Source organism: Myotis brandtii, unplaced genomic scaffold, assembly GCF_000412655.1.
Source record: "Myotis brandtii unplaced genomic scaffold, ASM41265v1 scaffold112, whole genome shotgun sequence".
NCBI classification, from domain to species: domain Eukaryota; kingdom Metazoa; phylum Chordata; class Mammalia; order Chiroptera; family Vespertilionidae; genus Myotis; species Myotis brandtii.
Genome location: NW_005353838.1, coordinates 5,044,700 through 5,063,162, shown reverse-complemented (window position 1 = coordinate 5,063,162; position 18,463 = coordinate 5,044,700). Strand labels below are relative to the sequence as shown.

At 34.1% G+C, this 18,463-nt stretch overlaps 1 protein-coding gene across 10 annotated transcripts in view; it reads right to left on the bottom strand.

Moving 5' to 3' along the window:
* The window catches only part of DYNC1I2 (dynein, cytoplasmic 1, intermediate chain 2), a 50,559-nt gene that overhangs the window by 10,057 nt on the left and 22,039 nt on the right, over window positions 1-18,463 (bottom strand). For 6 of the 10 annotated variants that reach the window (XM_014545808.1, XM_005857574.2, XM_014545786.1 and 3 more), the window contains 10 exons: window positions 16,445-16,504; window positions 14,241-14,356; window positions 6,188-6,283; window positions 5,812-5,974; window positions 5,605-5,704; window positions 4,705-4,830; window positions 3,672-3,818; window positions 3,199-3,312; window positions 2,756-2,889; window positions 1,080-1,224 (listed from right to left, as the gene is read on the bottom strand). In XM_014545808.1, coding sequence (XP_014401294.1) covers window positions 1,080-1,224; window positions 2,756-2,889; window positions 3,199-3,312; window positions 3,672-3,818; window positions 4,705-4,830; window positions 5,605-5,704; window positions 5,812-5,974; window positions 6,188-6,283; window positions 14,241-14,356; window positions 16,445-16,504 — 1,201 coding nt within the window. The remainder of the gene's footprint in view (window positions 1-1,079; window positions 1,225-2,755; window positions 2,890-3,198; window positions 3,313-3,671; window positions 3,819-4,704; window positions 4,831-5,604; window positions 5,705-5,811; window positions 5,975-6,187; window positions 6,284-14,240; window positions 14,357-16,444; window positions 16,505-18,463) is intronic. The other 4 variants (XM_014545813.1, XM_014545791.1, XM_014545797.1 and 1 more) reach the window with 1 other exon arrangement.

Below are 18,463 nucleotides of genomic sequence, written 5' to 3'. Positions count from 1 at the left end.
ATTGCTGGAGAATCAGGAAGTACTTCATAACTTAAGTGGGGGTTTTGAATAACTGAAACTTATTAAAAACAGAAAATAACTATTTAAATTACTTATTTTGGAAAACAAAAATACATATCCATCTATAACTTTATACAATACTTTCTTTTTAAAAATTTCTTTTAGAATTTATTGATTTTAGAGAGAGGAAGGGTGAGAGACAGAGAGAGAAACATCGATTTCTTGTTCCACTTATTTATGCATTCATTGGTTGCTTCGTGTATATGTTCCTGACCAGGTTTTGAACTTGTAATCTTGGTGTAATGGGACAGTGCTCTAACCAACTGACCTACCCAGCCTGGGCATACCATACTTCCTTTTTTTTTTAAAAAAAAAAATATTTTTATTGATTTCAGAGAGGAAGGGAGTGGGAGAGAGAAATAGAAACATCAAGGATCAGAGAGAATTGATCGGCTGCCTCCTGCACATCCCCCACTGGGGATCGAGCCCACAACCTGGGCATGTGCCCTTGCCTGGGATTGAACCTGGGACCCTTCAGTCCGTAGACTGATGCTCTATCCACTGAGCCAAATCAGCTAGGGCCATACTTTCTTAATGACTCAAACTTATTATGTGTAGCTTTATCAAATAGGACTTATTGTACATTAGTTTTTATCTGTCTTTTCTCCATTTTTCCATCAGTTCTATAAGCCACTGTAGTCTGAACAAACCTCTAAAAACTCTCCCAAAAAAAAATGTATGACTTTAGTGCTGGGCTGTATGACAGCTATGTGAGGTGCTATGCGAGATACTCAGGGGCTTTTTCTCCAACTCAGTTCAGGGCAGACAATTCTGTGCTCAAAAAGCCTGAAGTAGTTGGAAGACTGGTGTTTGTGTGTGGGATTACCATATTTGTCAGCACACTTTTAAGAAAACTACAACCTCTAGTAGCTCACTTATGTTCTAACTTCTTATCAAGTTTGATCTATCAGTTAATCATGCTAAGCTATTAGAAAACTTTCCATCTTTCCTATGTAGTACTAGAGCACCACCTTGTGTTAGAAACCTAAGCAAATGAGCAGACATCTGTTTTTAGATACCTTAGTTGTCCAAAGCTTTACTGTCCAGTCAAATGATGAAGTGACAAAAAGATGTGAGAAGTCTACTGCTCCAACAGCTGCATGACAATGGATACCAGTGATTGGTCCTTGATGTCCCTCAAACATCTCACTGATTCCAGCTTTGCTGTTTCATCAAAGTGATAATGTTAGGGAAATCTCTGTAAGATAACCACTTACAAAAACATTATTTTACAGTTTATTTATCAGACTTTGACATAATTTCAACACACTTAACTCTGTGCTCATAACATATCAGAATAACTGAAATTGAGTGTTACTCTATTTGGTAACACTACTAAAGCAATCCTATATAATAAAAGGCTAATATGCAAATAGATCGAACGGCAGAACAACTGAACCAGTTGCTATGATGTGCGCTGACCACCACGGGGTGTGTGTGGAACATGGCAGGCGTCGGCAGCATGTAGCAGAGCGTGAAACATGGCGGGTGTCGGCCATGGCGGGATGATGGAGCAGGTGAGCAAGGGGCGTGGACCAAGGCGGGGTGCCAGTTGCTGTCATCGGGGCGAGTCTCTGGTGGCTACTGAAAATTCTTTGCTCCTGTGCACCACAGTCCCACCCGGCATTCGCACCTGCTGCTGGCACTGGCCCCACTTGCACCCGCTGCCGGCGCCCGGCACAGGTCCCAGTCTCTTAGCACTGTCAGCAGGTGCAAGCGGCGGCTGCCAGACCTGATTGCCCCTAAGGGCTTCTCCACCTCCCCCTGCTCCTGAGGGGCCATCAGGGACAGCAGCCGCTGCTCACACCCACTGCTGGTGCCGGCCCCAATCGCTCCGCAACGTCAGCACATGGGAGTGGCGGTGGGGGCGGGGCTCCCGGCAGACAGGGGACCGGAGGCCACAGCGGGAGGGGACAGGTGGGGGCGTGGAGGATGGGCCGAGACCTGCCCCTGTGCCCACCGCAGCCTCATGGCCCACAGTTCCTTTCAAGGTGCATGAATCTGTGCACTGGGCCCCTAGTAAGTACATATTTGAACCATAAACATGGTGTTGAAAACAGAACTCAAAAGTTCAATGTCTAAAGTGGTGGAATAGAGATAAAGGGATACTACATGTAAGAGAGAAAATCTGGACTACTTTTAAATCAAAAGCTTTGAAGTGAAGGTGATCTGTATTTGAGATGAAAACTGGACATTCAATTTTTTTTAAGGAAGCAATTGATAAGGTACAGCTAGACAATTTCAAAACATATTGAACAGCAGGAGAAATACTAGTCAATTTAAAATGGGTATGTGACATTACTCTACAATTATCAGGAGGACTGAACTAAAAGCTCAAAGTCCACATAAAATGAGAAAATGGCTGAAAGTCTTATTTACAACTTTAAAGGTCAATATGTGGCATGTGTATAATCTATTTGCAATTGCTGAATGTTATTTTCCACCACTAACTTCTGTAAGCATGTGCACACATACAAAACTACACCACAACCTTCAACATCCAGAATACATCATGATCCAAAATAACCTTTGATTTTTTAAAAATTGTTTTAATTTTATACACCTGACCTCAAATAATTTGTCACAAAAAATGAGTGACTCTAGGATAGATTTCTACTTAAACAAGGGCAATTTGTTTCAATGAGATTATTCAGGGAAAAATTTTAAATAATTGCAAATTCCAGTTTAGATGTACCTGCCATGGCGGCATGCTGTGTACACAGAACCTTCTTCACTCCCAACAACAAAGTTGTTGACATCTCCAACAGGGAAGGACATTGATGTCACAGCTACTGCCTTTGACTGTTTATGAACCAATTCCATGCTGTCCTGGATAGAAAAAATTAAGGAAATTATTTTGTAAACTTGCAATTTTTATTTTTTTTAAGAAAAATTTATATTTTTAATTGGTTTGTAAACAATTCTTTTATTATACTTCTTATATAAATTGTCTTTGAGTAAGTGAAGCAGGTTTGAAAATAAGATATATACAATAAACTATATTTAACACATGTTTAGATTTATAAACTGTTACCATAATACAATTATAAAACATTTATGAAAAACATAACCTGGGGTTTATATATTTAAAAAATAACATTTGCCTCAAAATTTCAGAGTTTTCCAAAATAAACCTACCTGTGGATGGGAAAGCATGTCCAGACTCCATGAACAAATTTTTCCATCAGTAGAGATGCTAATCAGATTATGAGCATTTTGTGTTCCAACGACATTTACACAATATACAGGATGCTGAAGAAAGAGATAATAAGGTTTTCTGGAATTATTTCACCAAAAAAGTGAAACAATTTTTACTGCATAATCACAGATATTCTCTTTCATATCAAAACTGTCTCATATCTTCAGGGCATTTTTAATATGAAGTTTGACGCTATTCTGTTGATTAACAAAAGGATGTCTCAGAAGAGAAATGGGTTTCTAATGAAACAAATTTCCAGAAAAACAGAAAAAAGGCCTTTGTTCTTGGCTGCTAAATGATAAGGAATTCACACATCAAAGGAAACACATTCTGAAGCTACTCTGATGGGCACTACTAAGTATTTAATGGTGAAGGAGCACAGAAGTCTAATGGAAATAACCTCTTTACTTACCGTGTGTGCAGCAGCTGACAGTGGAGTTCTTTGCACTGGAGTTCTTTTATTGCTACGGTTATCCCACAGCACAATTTGGCCTGAATACGTACCGCCAACAACCAGATTTGGATGAAATTTTGCAAATGTAGCAGACATCACAGCTGACTGCAAATCAGTAAGATTTTTATATTTAAAGTTCAAATGTTAGAAGCTTGACAAGTTATAAAAAAGCATTTTCCCCTTCATTATAAGGTATTAGAGGTTATAAAAACAAGTAAATAAATTCATTTAAAATTTTTACTTTGTTCCAGAATATAAAAATTTATTTTTGAATAGTTTTTGCTTAAAAGTCTAATGTAATGATTACTTACATAAATATGTTTGAGTAACTTATAAAGAAAGCAAAATATTATTTTATTCAATTATAGTATTAAGTCAAAAGGTAACTGGCTTTGCATTAACCTCTAACAATAATCTGACAACAGAGTATATGCTAGTTTTGATTCAGTTAAGTGCTTTTTTCAGAATTATAATATTATTAAAAGATTATAACTTATGTAACCAAAAAAGGCTTGCAAATTCTAACCTACTAAATCCTCTTTAAAACTCTGCATCTGTTTCCTACTTCACACATATGTTTCTACTTAAAACGATCTAGTTCCAACTCCTCAGGCCTTGTATAAGTAATTCAGTGGGCCAACAGTCTAATTGTATATTCAGCAAATAAGTTCCTAAGAAACACCCTGCAGAAAAGACATTTTAGAAAATAATTCTTTTATACAATCAATCACAATAACAGAAAATCACAACCGCAAAGAACTTTAGGTGTGATTAAACATTATAAGAGATGTCAGAAATGCTACAAAAAGGCAGATCATGTTGAATTGAGAAGTCTTCAGTTTTCTGTTAACATCTGTTTGCAAATATGGGGTGGTTTAGAAAATGCCAACCCAATAAAATCATTATGTTGACAAGAAAAGAAAAAAGGCACTTGTCTAAATGCATTAATGAATTCTTAAACTTGGGAAAGACTGTTAAAAGACCATCTTACCTGGCAGTGAAATACATATTCTGGGGTAGTTTTTTTGTATTTCATATTCCATACAAGGGCCACACCATCCGGCTCATGAGGAGCATCTTCATTATTATTATAGGAAGCCACGAGTAACTCTGGATACTGCTCACAAAAATCAAGTAGAAAAAAATGCTATGATAAGAACTGTTTTTACATTCTTAGTTACTCATTGTCTTTATCAAATTATTCTGAAATACAAATACCTAATACTTCATAAAAAAAGAGGTATCTCTAGAGTTTGCTTACTGGAATGTAACATTACCTTAAATTAGTTATTTAAAATGTTTTAATATAGTTATTTAAAATGCTTTAATTAACTTCATTAATATATGTATTACAATTTTATACAAAGGATTTGGTGAGCAATTGAAACTGGTTTTGGCATAAATAAAATCTTGAGTTTTAAATATAAGTAATGTTTCCAATAATTTCTTCCACAGTTTACATTAGACAAAATGAATAAGGAAACATTAGATCGATCATCTATTATTATTTTAAATGATATATATTGATTTAATTACACAAAATTTCCATGATTAAAATAAAAGGTGAAGTAATTTAAGCAAAAACAAAACAAAAAACCACAACTCACAGATACAGACAGCACTATGGTGATTACCAGAAGGAAAGGGGGTGGGGAGAGGTAGAAAAGGGTGAAGGAGGATAAATGGTGATGGAAGGAGACTTGACTTTGGGTGATGAACACACAGCAATATACAGTTGATGTATTATAGAACTGTACACCTGAAACCCATACAATTTTATTAACCAATGTCACCCCAATAAATTCAATAAAAGTAAAAAAATTAAAAAAAGAATAAAAATAAAGGAGGAAAAAACAAAAATGAATTAATAGCAACCAGTTTTATAATTTACCTGAGATGACCAATCCAAACAACTAACAACCCGATGCTTTGACCACCGTTCGTCAAAAAATTGTCGATTTAATGACAGTTTTGCACCTGCTTGAATCTCTCTATAGAAAAGACCAAATCCAGAAAAAGGTGGTGTTATAACTTCTTACTCTTAATCTTAATGTAATTTAACATTGCTGAAGCCATAATTTTAGCAATTAAACATTACCCTTCTTTGTCTTCCAAATCTCTGCCACTGTAGTCAAAGAAGATGTTAATCTGCTCAGAAAGAGCTCTTTCTACAATTCTTGTGGAATGGTCAAAGAAACTTAAAAACTCTTCAGTGTGCAAGATTTGTTGCTTTTCTTCTTCAGTCAGCTCATGAGGGGGAGCTGGAAAACAAATGTTTTTCTGAAGTCTGACTTATGTGAGTCAAATCAGGTCAACTCACTATTACAGTTTGGATCAATGAATGCCACACATTCTTTTACAACCAGATTCACCTCTTTAATTTAGAGCATTTTATTCTACTTTCATACATAAGCAATAAAGGGAATCTTAATAGGAATCAACAAAATTTTTTAAAGTTAAATTCTTTAAGATACCTTTACTATCATTTTCCTCATCTTTCTTTAAAATTTTCTCTTCTTCAGGTTCAATAGGTGGTTTAGGAGTCACTACATCATCTTCTTCTTCTTCATCTGAAAAAAACAGAACAAGAATTATTTTTATGAAAATAATTGCTAATTTTTGAGGTCACAGGCAGAAGGTATCACAACTCTTTACATAAAAGCAAAAGCAAATCACTGATAAGACAGAATAAGTACAAATAATATGAATTTTGGCAACATAATTTTGAAGAAAGAATTATGTAGAACCTCTTGGTTTTTATACATACCTATGTGGCATCTTATCAACAGTCATTCCAAATTCTGTAGCTACAGAAACTGAAATAAAATATGTAAGCAACTAGGATGAATTCCTCAGGGAAATCTCTAAAAGCTTGCAAGATTTATCATTCCAGACAGAACAACATGCAACTCCTATGTAGTTTTATGTAGCATGCTGACACATTAATGCTGTAGAATGAAGAAAATCAAATGTCGAAAATAGCCTACAGAGCTGGCTGCTTACTTGTGATCTGAAACCATCAGTGTCTAATGGGTCTTCATATGGCATAAAGACGGCTTACATTAACTCTCAGGTTGCTATTTGAGAGGCAGGTTTTAAAGATAATAGCTATGAGACCACATTTTCTATTCTGTCATTTTAAATGCAAGTCTCATTACTACCGTTATATAATGTGGCAATAAGCACTTAATGTTTTCTTGAATAAAAATATATATTGAGATAATATATAATGTTTAGAAGACTTTTTTATTACTAAATCTACTCTTATATTCCCAAACCAGGAAATAACTTAAAATCACTTATTTCAAAATGTTATAGAACATACAGCTCTGCCTACTTCTCTTTCACTACATACTGAGATGGGTTTTTATGGAGAAAACGCTTTTTTTTTTTATTGCCGAAACAGATGTGTCATTTGTCTATGAGGGAATAGCAGCAGGCATCTACAGCACAGTGCATCTCAAGTAATGAGAGCCTATTCAATAAGGAAACTTTCCTTGTTAGTTACAGTCCTTTCCCTGACCCATGTTTGAAATTATCTAAAACACACATATATACGACGGACACAAAAGAATGGTCAAGGATGGGAACCAGCTGCCAAGTCATGGTCCCACAGCCAAGCCAGCTGACTAGATAGCAACAACCAGATGGCATTGCTAGGATTGTGTCTTTCTGCTACAAGGTGGCAATGGGATGGCATAACATTCTTCCGCTTGACTGCTTCCAATCCTGTCTCTCCCCAATGGCAAGCCCATGCAATTACCCGCACTCCAGGAGGCCTACAGATAAGCCTTTGCCCTGCAAACAAAATGCAGCTTGTAGGCCACACCAGCTGCCAAACCACACACATAGTGTTAGGTTTGGAGAGCTATGAAAATCTTTCTAACTCTATAGTATAGGCAATAAAAATATAACTGTAGCTGTAGGGAAGAAAGCTTTAAACGACACTGTATAATGCACACAATGATACAACCTCCAACTTAATCAAAATGATAATGACGTATGCCAATCCTACATTACTTGAAATAGAGCGATTTTTACGTTCTGACAAGTTTACAGAACTAGGATAAATGGCACGAATGATTTCAATATATGCTCATACTTTTGAACCAAATGGTGAAGGTTAAAATTTTTCCTTTCAAGGGCCTCAATCAGCCACAAAGGAAAACAGTAATCACTGTCTTTTCAGCCAGCCCAACCGCATTTGTCAGCCCTTTCTCCGTCAATGCAGCCAGAGCAATCAACCTGCCAAACATTCAGAATGGAAAAACAATCTGAAAATACAGGGTATAATGCACCTGCCAGTGAAAATGGCCATTTCAAGAAAAGCTAGTGATCTCAGTGACCCCACTGAGGAGGCGGTAGTGCAAAGGGGAAAGAACACGTAAAAGAATTCTTAGTGATCGCCACTCTCTTGCACATTGACACTTCCTTACAAAGCATGCCAATTACAGCTTTTGTGCTACTTAAAAAATGAAAGCTTTTTTGGAACAATATAATCACACAGAGAAACAGAAAGACAGTACTCCTTTTTAGATGAATTCTCATATACAACGGATTATTAATCTGAAAACAGTATAGCTGGTAACAATTCTATACTGCTCAAACATTAAAACAAAATTTTACTATAAAGTCACCTACAAGTGTAATGTAATAAAATAATTTAATTACATTTAACTTAAAAGTTAACTTTTAGAATAATAGGATATTTACTTCAATTAAAAATTAAATCTGGGAATATATATATATATCTCCATTTTCTGCTAATACTATCAATTATCCTAATCAATTTCATTAGTAGCGTTCACTGAATGTAAACCCTAAAATCAAAGATAGGGATTTTGAATCACCCTGGACAGGTCACTCTTGAGCACTGTGAATTATAAATTACAGCCTCCTGCCCACATCGTATTCTCCTCCCTCAACTTTGTTGCATTATACGGCTTCTAAGTACCATTTCCAATGACAGGTGTCAAATTCCTGTCATAATGCATATGGTCAGTACTTTAGTGCTAAGTGACCTCATAATCTACATATTTAAAAGAAAAGATCTTGTTTATAGACACTCTTTTCCTTTTAAAATGTAGATGATGTTAGGCAGTGATCTATATCTGCCTACAATATGGCATCTGCCATGCCTATTTGCCTATATAGGTTATTTTAGTTGTAGTTGAATAATAATTATTAACTATTTAAATACATGTTTTTCAGGATTTCATTTTAGAATGAACATACTTAGCTCCCTTTCCACATGGATTAAAAATTGATTTAAAAATTATGATAGGTATTTAAACCCGTATTTCATAAAAATGATTAAGCTAAATTAATTTGAAGGAACATAAAAATAAATGATCTGCTATTCTTATAAAATGCAAAACATAATATTTTCATTATAAAGCTGATCTTTAACAATTACCTATGTATACCAAATAACTGGCAAAAACACCTAACATCAGTAACATCCAACTAGGGAATGTTCCTCTGAAACAAAGATATTTCTCTTATTAAAAACTAATACAATAGCTACTAAAGGACTATTAGCATGACCAAAATATTACAATTCTAAAGATTTAAGCCAGTCCCTATTACATGATAAGCTTTAATATATTTAAAACTGAAAGACTGCAACAGAGCAGGAAGACTGAAAAATGGGACTGCCATGTCACATCAATTTATTGATGAATATTCATTGCAATATGCTAAGTGGTTAACTCCATGCTTTCTCTGACAGGGAATCTAAGGTTATAAACTGAGCAGTAAAGAATGCATAAAAGTAGCAGTTACTTTTAAAATGACAAATCTCTTGTCAATGAATGCTAAGACTAGGTTTAATGAACCATTGAATTTTTACTTTGAGTTAACATCAAAATTGTGATGTATTTTGGTGAGATGGAAAGAAAAGCTGTTCTGTAAATTAAGCTGCACCTAGAAATAACACCAAAGAATGAAATTCCAGTTGTCGGAATAATCTGTTACAATGGAATAGGTTAATCAAAGTTAAATCATCTGTGAAATGGGTGGCTTTTGTTAAACTGAAGGGAGTCTTCAGAGCAAGTTTTATCATCTGTATGTCATATTACATTTCAGAGACATCTAAATAAGACTAAGCCAAAAAGTATACTTAAAATATTACAACTCATTTAAATAGGTAATATGCACAGGTCCTAAAAAGTCCTCACTAAACACTGATACTCTTTTATCTATCACTTACAAAGATTAATTTGCAATAGGAAGTGAAAAACAAATCCCATCATTAGTATATTAATGTTTAGGAAATAAATTTGTTGTTTTCATTATGCTGGTGTCCCCTATTTTAAGACAGTTTAATATCCAATGACAAATACCTAATTTAAAAAGCAGTCTGATTATTCATGGTACAAAGGAAGTTGCCACTGAGTTCTAAAAATCAGGAAATTATTTGCATATAAAATATACATTAATGAACATCTTATAAATAACTTTATGAACATCTTTCAGAAAGTGAGAATAGTAGAAGAAAATGCTACAATCATTAATTTACAAATACAGATATGAATAATTTTCCTTTAATATTTTCAAAATAATCCTTCCTTTTCTGGATCAACATCATTTTGAATCACTTCACTTCAACCCATTTATCCATAATTTCATCTTCTTATACCTTATTCTTTAAGATCATTATTAAGAGAACTTATATTGCGACAAAGCTTCATGAATGTATCAAGGGAATCCATTCCTTTTATTTTTTTAAACATCTAGAGTAAGATGCAAAGTCACTGGTCTTTTTTTTTTTTTAATCCTCAACCAAGGGTATGTTATTACTGATTTAGAGAGAGAGGGGAAGAGAGGAAGAGAGAGAGAGAGACAGAAAGACATCTATGTGAGAAACATCAATTGGTTGCCTTCCGTACATGCCCTGACCTGGGATTAAACCTGTAACCTGACTGGAAATTGAACCTGCAACCTTTTGGTATACAGATGATGCTCCAACCAACTAAGCCACCAAGCCAGGGCTCTACATGGTCTTTTTAATATAAAATTCAGATTTTATTTAGACACTATTGGCATTATTTACATAGATACTGTGAGCTGGGCTCTCATAAATATTACATTTTTCCGACACCATAATTTCAGACATGCTGATTAAAGTCTTTCAATCAATATTAAAAACAAATTCTTCAATTTTTAATTATGTTTATGTCCTTACTGATTCTGAGGGTTAAAAATAATTTATTAAATGTGTTATTTATTCCAGAATTTTTTAAAAATCCATTTTTGACAAGGGTAATATTAACCAGAGGCCCACAAATTTAGTCTACTTGGGAAGTGTAGATTCCAGATGTTAAGATCATGCAATAAAAGATTAAAAGCTCTTTACATATAATACTTTTCCAAACATTATAAATGCTAATCAACATGTACCGGAATAAAAATATCTGGAGACCAAACCAATACCAAAAATAATTGCAAAATTCACACAGATAAAAAAGTAGAATGGTATAAGAAAAGCAAAACAAAACACTTCACTGAAAATCAAAACGCAGCTTCTGGTTGTAGCCTGGATATTCTCTCACTGAGACCACAAGCTCATCAATTAACTTCCCTAGGCCTCAGTTTCCTCAGGTGTAAACAAGATGATTAGATTAGATAACCTTTAGAATACCTTCCTCTTTAAAAATCTGTTTCTAAAAACAGGGACAAAAAAAAAAAATCCTTGTTGAGAGGTGAATAAGAAAAAATAATGCCATTTTCAAAAAGAGTTATAAACTTTAAAAAGGTAAAGGCAGAAAGTAACTTTTCCAGGAGTGTATCTGTGGGCACCATGCTCCTGCCATGAGAAGCTTTTTACCTGCCGAGAATAAAATTGACTAAGGTCGCATGTTCCTAGTCAATTTCATTCACAGTAGGTGCTGTAAGACAGCAAAGAACATCAGTTCAGAAACTGTATCACCAACTTACAGAGTAAACTTGAAAGCAAGAAGATGGCTAGTAAGGGAGAAAAGAAAAACAAGGCAAAATAAAAACTATTGCTTTTTAAAAGAATAGATTCAGCCATATAAAAAAATGGGAGAAAGGTAAGAGTTAAATCTAAGACCAATTTTTATCTTCAATTTGGTTAACTCAAATTACTTCTGCACTGATTACACTGCCTACCCAAGTTTAATTTACTGTCTGTTACACTCAAATTGTGATTCCTGCAATTCTGTCTCATGGTGAGTTTTGGAATTTGTTACGTAATTCTTCAATGGGAACCAGCCAGGCTAAGTTTGAGAACTACTGTATTAAAGCAATGGATAAGCACAAGTACAGTTAAGCATAAAATATTTTCATTATAAAACCTTAATTTCAGGGGTTTTTTCTTTCCCCTCTTTCTAGAAACTTCCACAAACTGGGAAAAGAAACTTAATGTAATAAACTTTGACATGAAAATAATTGTAACAATATAGAAAGAAAATGATCTCATTTTTATAAACAGTGCCAAAGGCTAAGGATGGCCCCATGGTATTGGGAAATACTTCTCACTCTCCTTCATTTACATATCTTAACCTGAAACTAAAAAACAAAACAACAACAACAAAAAAAGGATAATCTAGTGCCTTCAATTATAGCATACACTCTTAAACTTGCAGAATCAATGAGTACTTATTAGGTTGCAAATGAATAAATATGGACCTTTGTAAAATTTGTATCTAAGTCTAGTTCTCACAGTGAAAATTTACAGGTATGTCTGCATCAGTTATGATTTTAAAACTGGGCTTAGTTCACCCATCTTGTCACTTTCACCTTCTTTCAGTGAAGATAAGAAATATTTTATTGAACTCAATGAAAGATCAAAGCTGTTTATTTATTATTCTTAGACTAGAGGACTGATGCACGAAAATTCATGCACTCGGGAGTCCCTCAGCCTGGCCTGCACCCTCTCGCAGTCTGAGAGCGCTTGGGGGATGTCTGACTGCCACAGAGGCAAAAGAAGCTCCCGCCACTGCCACTGCGCTTGCCAGCCATGAGCCCGGCTCAGAGCTTCTGGCTGAGTGGCGCTCCCCCTGTGGGAGCGCACTGACCACCAGGGGGCAGCTCCTGCATTGAGTGTCTGCCCCCTGGTGGTCAGTGTGTGTCATAGTGACCGGTCGTTCCGCTGTTCGGTTGATTTGCATATTAGCCTTTTATTATATGGGATAATCACTATAAAATAATATTATCCTGATGCATACACCAATAAATAAGCTAACTAAACCATGCCATCTTTTAATGAAGTATTTTTCAAACTATGGGTCTAAACCAATAAATTTAGTAATGTTCAACATTTTAAAAAATGAAATAAAGCCCTAGCTATATTGGCTCAGTGGATAGAGTGTCGGCCTGCGGACCAAAGAGTTACGGGTTCGATTCCTGTCAAGGGCATGTACCTCGGTTGCAAGCTCCTCCCTGGCCCAGGCCCTGGTTGGGGCTAGTACAGGAGGCAACCAATCAATGTGTTTCTCTCACATCGATATTTCTCTGTCTTTCCCTCTCTCTTCCACTCTCTCTAAAAATCAATGGAAAAATATCCTCAGGTGAGGATTAAAATAAATAAATAATAAAAAAATGAAATAGAGAAGGGAAGGTGCTATTTCATAAAACTTGTTTCAGTTAATCGTGTGTATTTATGTGTATACTGGATTGTAATATTAATTGAATTTCTTACCATAGATTAACTATCATAAAAGCATGAACATGCTGCTACAGTGGCAGCATAAGAGAGAAAACACATCTTGGAAATCAGTCAGACTTGATTTAGAATCTGAGCTACTAGCTATGTGACCCTTGATAAATTATCTCTTTCAGCTTAAGTTTCTTCATGAACAAATAGAACCAATACTTAACTCTAAGGGTTTTGGTGAGAAAATCAGAGGTAATGTAAAGTGCCTCACACTATACCTGATATGTAGTAGGCACTCTTTGCTGTTGAAACTTTCAATAATCAGCCCTAGCCGGTTTGGCTCAGTGGACTGAACATCAGCCTGCGGACTGAAGGGTCTCGGGTTCGATTCCAGTCAAGGGCACATGCGGGGGTTGCGAGCTCAATCCCCAGTGGGGGGCATGCAGGAGGCAGCCAATCAGTGATTCTCTCTCATCACTGATGTTTCTATCTCTCTCTCCTCCCTTCTTCTCTGAAATCAATAAAAATATTTTTTTTAAAAACAAAAAAATTTTCAATAATCAATTTAAACCTTCTTCTCTGAAATCAATAAAAATATTTTTTTTAAAACAAAAAAATTTTCAATAATCAATTTAAATATGAAGTCTGAAGAACTTACACATGAACAGCTAAAATAATATTTGAAAGATGCTAATTAACCATATATACAGCTTATACTTTATTAACTTTTAAAAGAAAAAGTTTTAAAACTCTAAAAAACAAATTCATAATACATTAGTTTTATGATGTTTCCCTCTAAGAAAATATGCCAAAAAATAAAAACAAAAAAGCATGGGGGAAAAATCCACTTATTAAAAAATAAGGGGGGGGGGGAATTAATGACAATCATATTAAGGATAGATATTCACCTTCTTTGGGTTGAGCCATAACTGGAGTCTGCGTTTCCTTTGTATATGTCACGATTTCTCGAGGAGGAAAGTCAACTTGTGTAATTTTAGCCATTCCAAGTTTAATAGGTCCTCGTCTAAATAAAGTGAACACAATATTTTAAAATACAATAAATGATACATTTAACTACATCAAGCCATGTTATTTTAGAAAAGTAGGAATTAAACATTGTGTATCCAACATTGTAATTTAAATCCCTGTTTTACTCAAGAAATTCTAGATGAACAATGAATTGGCTTTATCTTAACAAAAGAATTAGAAGGTAACAAAAACAAAAGATATTTCTGAATCATTCAAGGTATTTATTTTTCACTTTAAAAAGGCAAATAATTTAGTTTCTTAGAGTAGATGTGTGGGTAATAATAAAGTAAGAGGATAGGGATTTTGTAGTGGTCTGCTTAATATGATTGATTACAAGAACTTTTTTTTTTTTTTTTGCAAGGATATGATTCTGGACTGTTTTGAAGAATCAGATAATATGGATCTCACGCAGACCACTTTCAGTTCCCTTCACCAGTAGAAGACTTCACTTTTAAGACTGAAAAGTAATTTTTGGTTGACAACCTTTTTTTCTACTTTGTAGAAATTGAGAATCATACAGTCCACTTAGATTTTAAAATGAAATATTTAAACTTAAATTGCTAATATCTGCATGGTACATGTTGTCCTCGAATCATATATGGACAAACTACAGTGCAGATACTTTATACCTAAACTAAAGCAATAGATCTTTTGGATACCATACAACTACTAAAGTCACTTCTATTTTAAATAGAGGGAAAACATTCTCTTTTGACAAACAGAAGAAAGTTGTGGCTGAGGAAAATGGACCAAATGAGAAATATCTTTTATTAGGTATCTGGGGGATCTTTTCTTGGTTATTATATTAGATGTTTAAATTTTAAACCAAATAAAGTATGCATCCAAACTCGCCAAGAAGTTCTCAATTATGAAGCTGTTTTAAAAGGATATCTAATAAAGACATTGCTGTAACTTCCAGAATATCAAGCAGACTACCTGAAATATATATATCATTAATTTCTCTAAGCTCCTAAATGTGGGCCATAAGAAATTTTTAATGTGTTGTCTACTTAAGGAATATCTTAGCCTTTAAGAAAAAAAAAGAGCATAATCAAAGAATTAAATGAGAAATTTTAAATACATTTTAATAATCTAGTATTCTAAGAATAAAATTTGAAATAAGAAATATTATATTCTGATTTTCACGATGTGAACCATAAGAAAAATAAAGCACTCACATATCTGGGGAAAATGGTCAAGCCAACAACTATTAGGACAAGTACTAACTTCAGTACAACAACTATTAGGACAAGTACTAACTTCAGTACATATACGACCTAGTAGATAAAAATCACAATATTAGAACAAACAAAATATTCTAAGACTTAAAGGTAGAAAGATAGGGAGGTAAAACCTCACTTATCTAAAAACCACTTTTACTGAGAATAAGGAAGCATATGGGGGTGGGAGAGCCAACAGAGAGGCCTTCCAGCTAATATATATAGTTTTCTCATCTGCAATTCAAGGCTTATTTATTCTTACTTTAGATAGAATTCCAAAGGTATTGGTCATTTGCATGCTTTAGAAGATGCAAATTATCAAGGGAAAATAGCTATCTCAGTCAGGCACAGTGACAGCAACTAACATTTATATTTTGCATTGGAGACTAGAATAAATGAGTGAATAAATGAACTAATAAATAAATGTATAAACCAATAGCAGTCTGGGGTCATAGTATAGAGACCAACAGCTCTGTTCCTCAGAAAACATCACTGAATTTTAATATAGGAAAATAAATCAATATTTATAGCGAGTAACCCAGAAAAGGTTCAATCACATGTAGAATATGTATTAAAAGTCTGGGAACTTTGTAACACATCTTTTAAAAACTTACATAGAAAATACAGAAGTAATAAAAGGAATTTGGACACTTAAATGGGCAGATTTAGGGTACCTAGAAAATCAGATACATAGAATATTTCTTTCACGAATGAGAGAGGATAAATGAGGTGTCACAGTAAAATATAACACTTTTCCTAACTATATACTGCATATTACAAATTTAAGCAAAATAAAATTAGGACAGTTTCACAAAGAATCAAGTTAATTATAAAAAAGGGAAGGTAATAAATCTATTCAATACCCCAAATCGGAATCTGAGTGAAGCTGAAGAACTGATGGATCTGTATCCCAATGCAGCGTCCTAAATGGTTGTAGGACAACCATGAAGCATTAGCAAAAAAGGCCATAAGTTAGTCAAGCAAATATACTCTATGAATAGCTAAAGTACTGTTCACATTAAAAAACCACATGTTCTGTTAGTATGAAAAAAACCACCAGGTATCACTCAATGCTCTAGTGCATGCAAAAAGCATAATAAAGTTAAGGATGCAAAAATACAACCTAGAATCGTTAAAAGATAGTATTTTCAGATTAAGGCAAAATATTATTGCACAATAATGGATAAGAACAGCCAAGCATTCAACAACACAAATAATATATTATTTTTGGATGTTAAGAAGTGAGACTGTAAAAATAGTTTAAAATTTAAGTTTCCTAATTAAAAAAAATTAGTAAAAACATTTTAGTTAACCTATTATAATCTTGCCCAAAGCATTAAATGTGTGCAGGAAATTATCATATTGGTAAAGGAAATGAGTCAACACATAAGCCTTTCGGTAAGAAAGCCAAAGACTATTCCACTGGGATATGAAATAGCTAAAGTTTCCAAAATGTGACCCTTATGTAATTTATGGGTTAAGCACTGCCTTGGGCTTGCATGTCATCTGCTTTAGAAAGCAGCTACAGATTTCTGTCGCTAGGAAAAAATAGACTTTTCCCAGAAAAAAATATTTTATGTTCAAAAGATTTTCATAAACTAAAATTTTGGAGAATATCCTATCCATCCTAAATAAATATTCAGTTGTGCTTTAAAGCCTTGCCTACTGAATCTTTTCCATTTAAGTGAGATCTAATCATTATTAAAACAAAAGGTACTTTGTCACATTGGCATTCTCACAGGTTAGCAATATATAAAATAATTATGTACAGTACTGTATGATGCTCATAGTCCATATTAAAAAGTTAAGCACAATAGGTTCAGTGCTACCATTTTTGTCAAAATATTAGCATCTCATGTAAATTACAATGTACAACTAAAACTGCTAAATTTAAATATAAAAAAACGATTTCTGTACTTTACTTGCCTATACAATTTATCAATAAAAACAATCAGTTGATTTGAACTAGAGGAATTCTTCATTTTGAAAATATAAAGACTTAAACAGTATTGTGTGTATGCAAAGGAAGAGGAGGTCACAGTGAAGATTTACTTTGTACAAAGCAATGAGCAGCAACAAACGAAGGCTTTGTTAAACCAGACGGGGTTCTATGAGATGCTCTCCAAGGAATGTTCTGTGAAAGCCTTTACATCATATGAAGCTATAGCTGTTATCAGTGACATAGAACTCCTTGTTGAGGATGTCATGTTAGTCTAATATCAAGTAAAAGTTTGCTGTAAAATACAGCCTGTACAGAAAACATACTAGCCCGGCTACACACTGAACAACATATGGGATTATTATTTATTAAAGGCATCTACAGACATATAAAGTAAAATTACAATATAATCTGAAAGCCCGAGAGATAAACTGATCAAGAATGGAACAAAGGAATTAAGAGGCATGATTTCCCAATAGAATAATTGCCACCACCTAAATTTTAGAGATAATTCTGTGATTGAGAAAGTGAACTAGAAACCTAATGAAATATAACTTCCTAATCTGAAAAAGTTAGAGAAATACCATTTTTCACAACCTTTTATGTTTATTCATGAATTACTATCAGGTCCAATAGAAATTTCTGACATTTAGAAATAGTGACTGTTTTGATATCATATTTGATAATGTCTAATATATCTCTTTCCTCTCTGTGAGTGTACTAATCTTAGGCTGTCTTGGCTATCTTGCACATCTTTATGCATTTTCCTGTAATATTTCTTCTTTCCTCTTTATTCTTTCATTATTATCATGCCTGCTCAATTTGAGTTACTTCTGTTTCATTATCAGACCCTATTCTTTTTCAAAGCCATTATATTTAGAAATGCTATTATTTTATTGCCAATAGTACCAATTAATCAACAATATCAATTATCTTTCCCCTA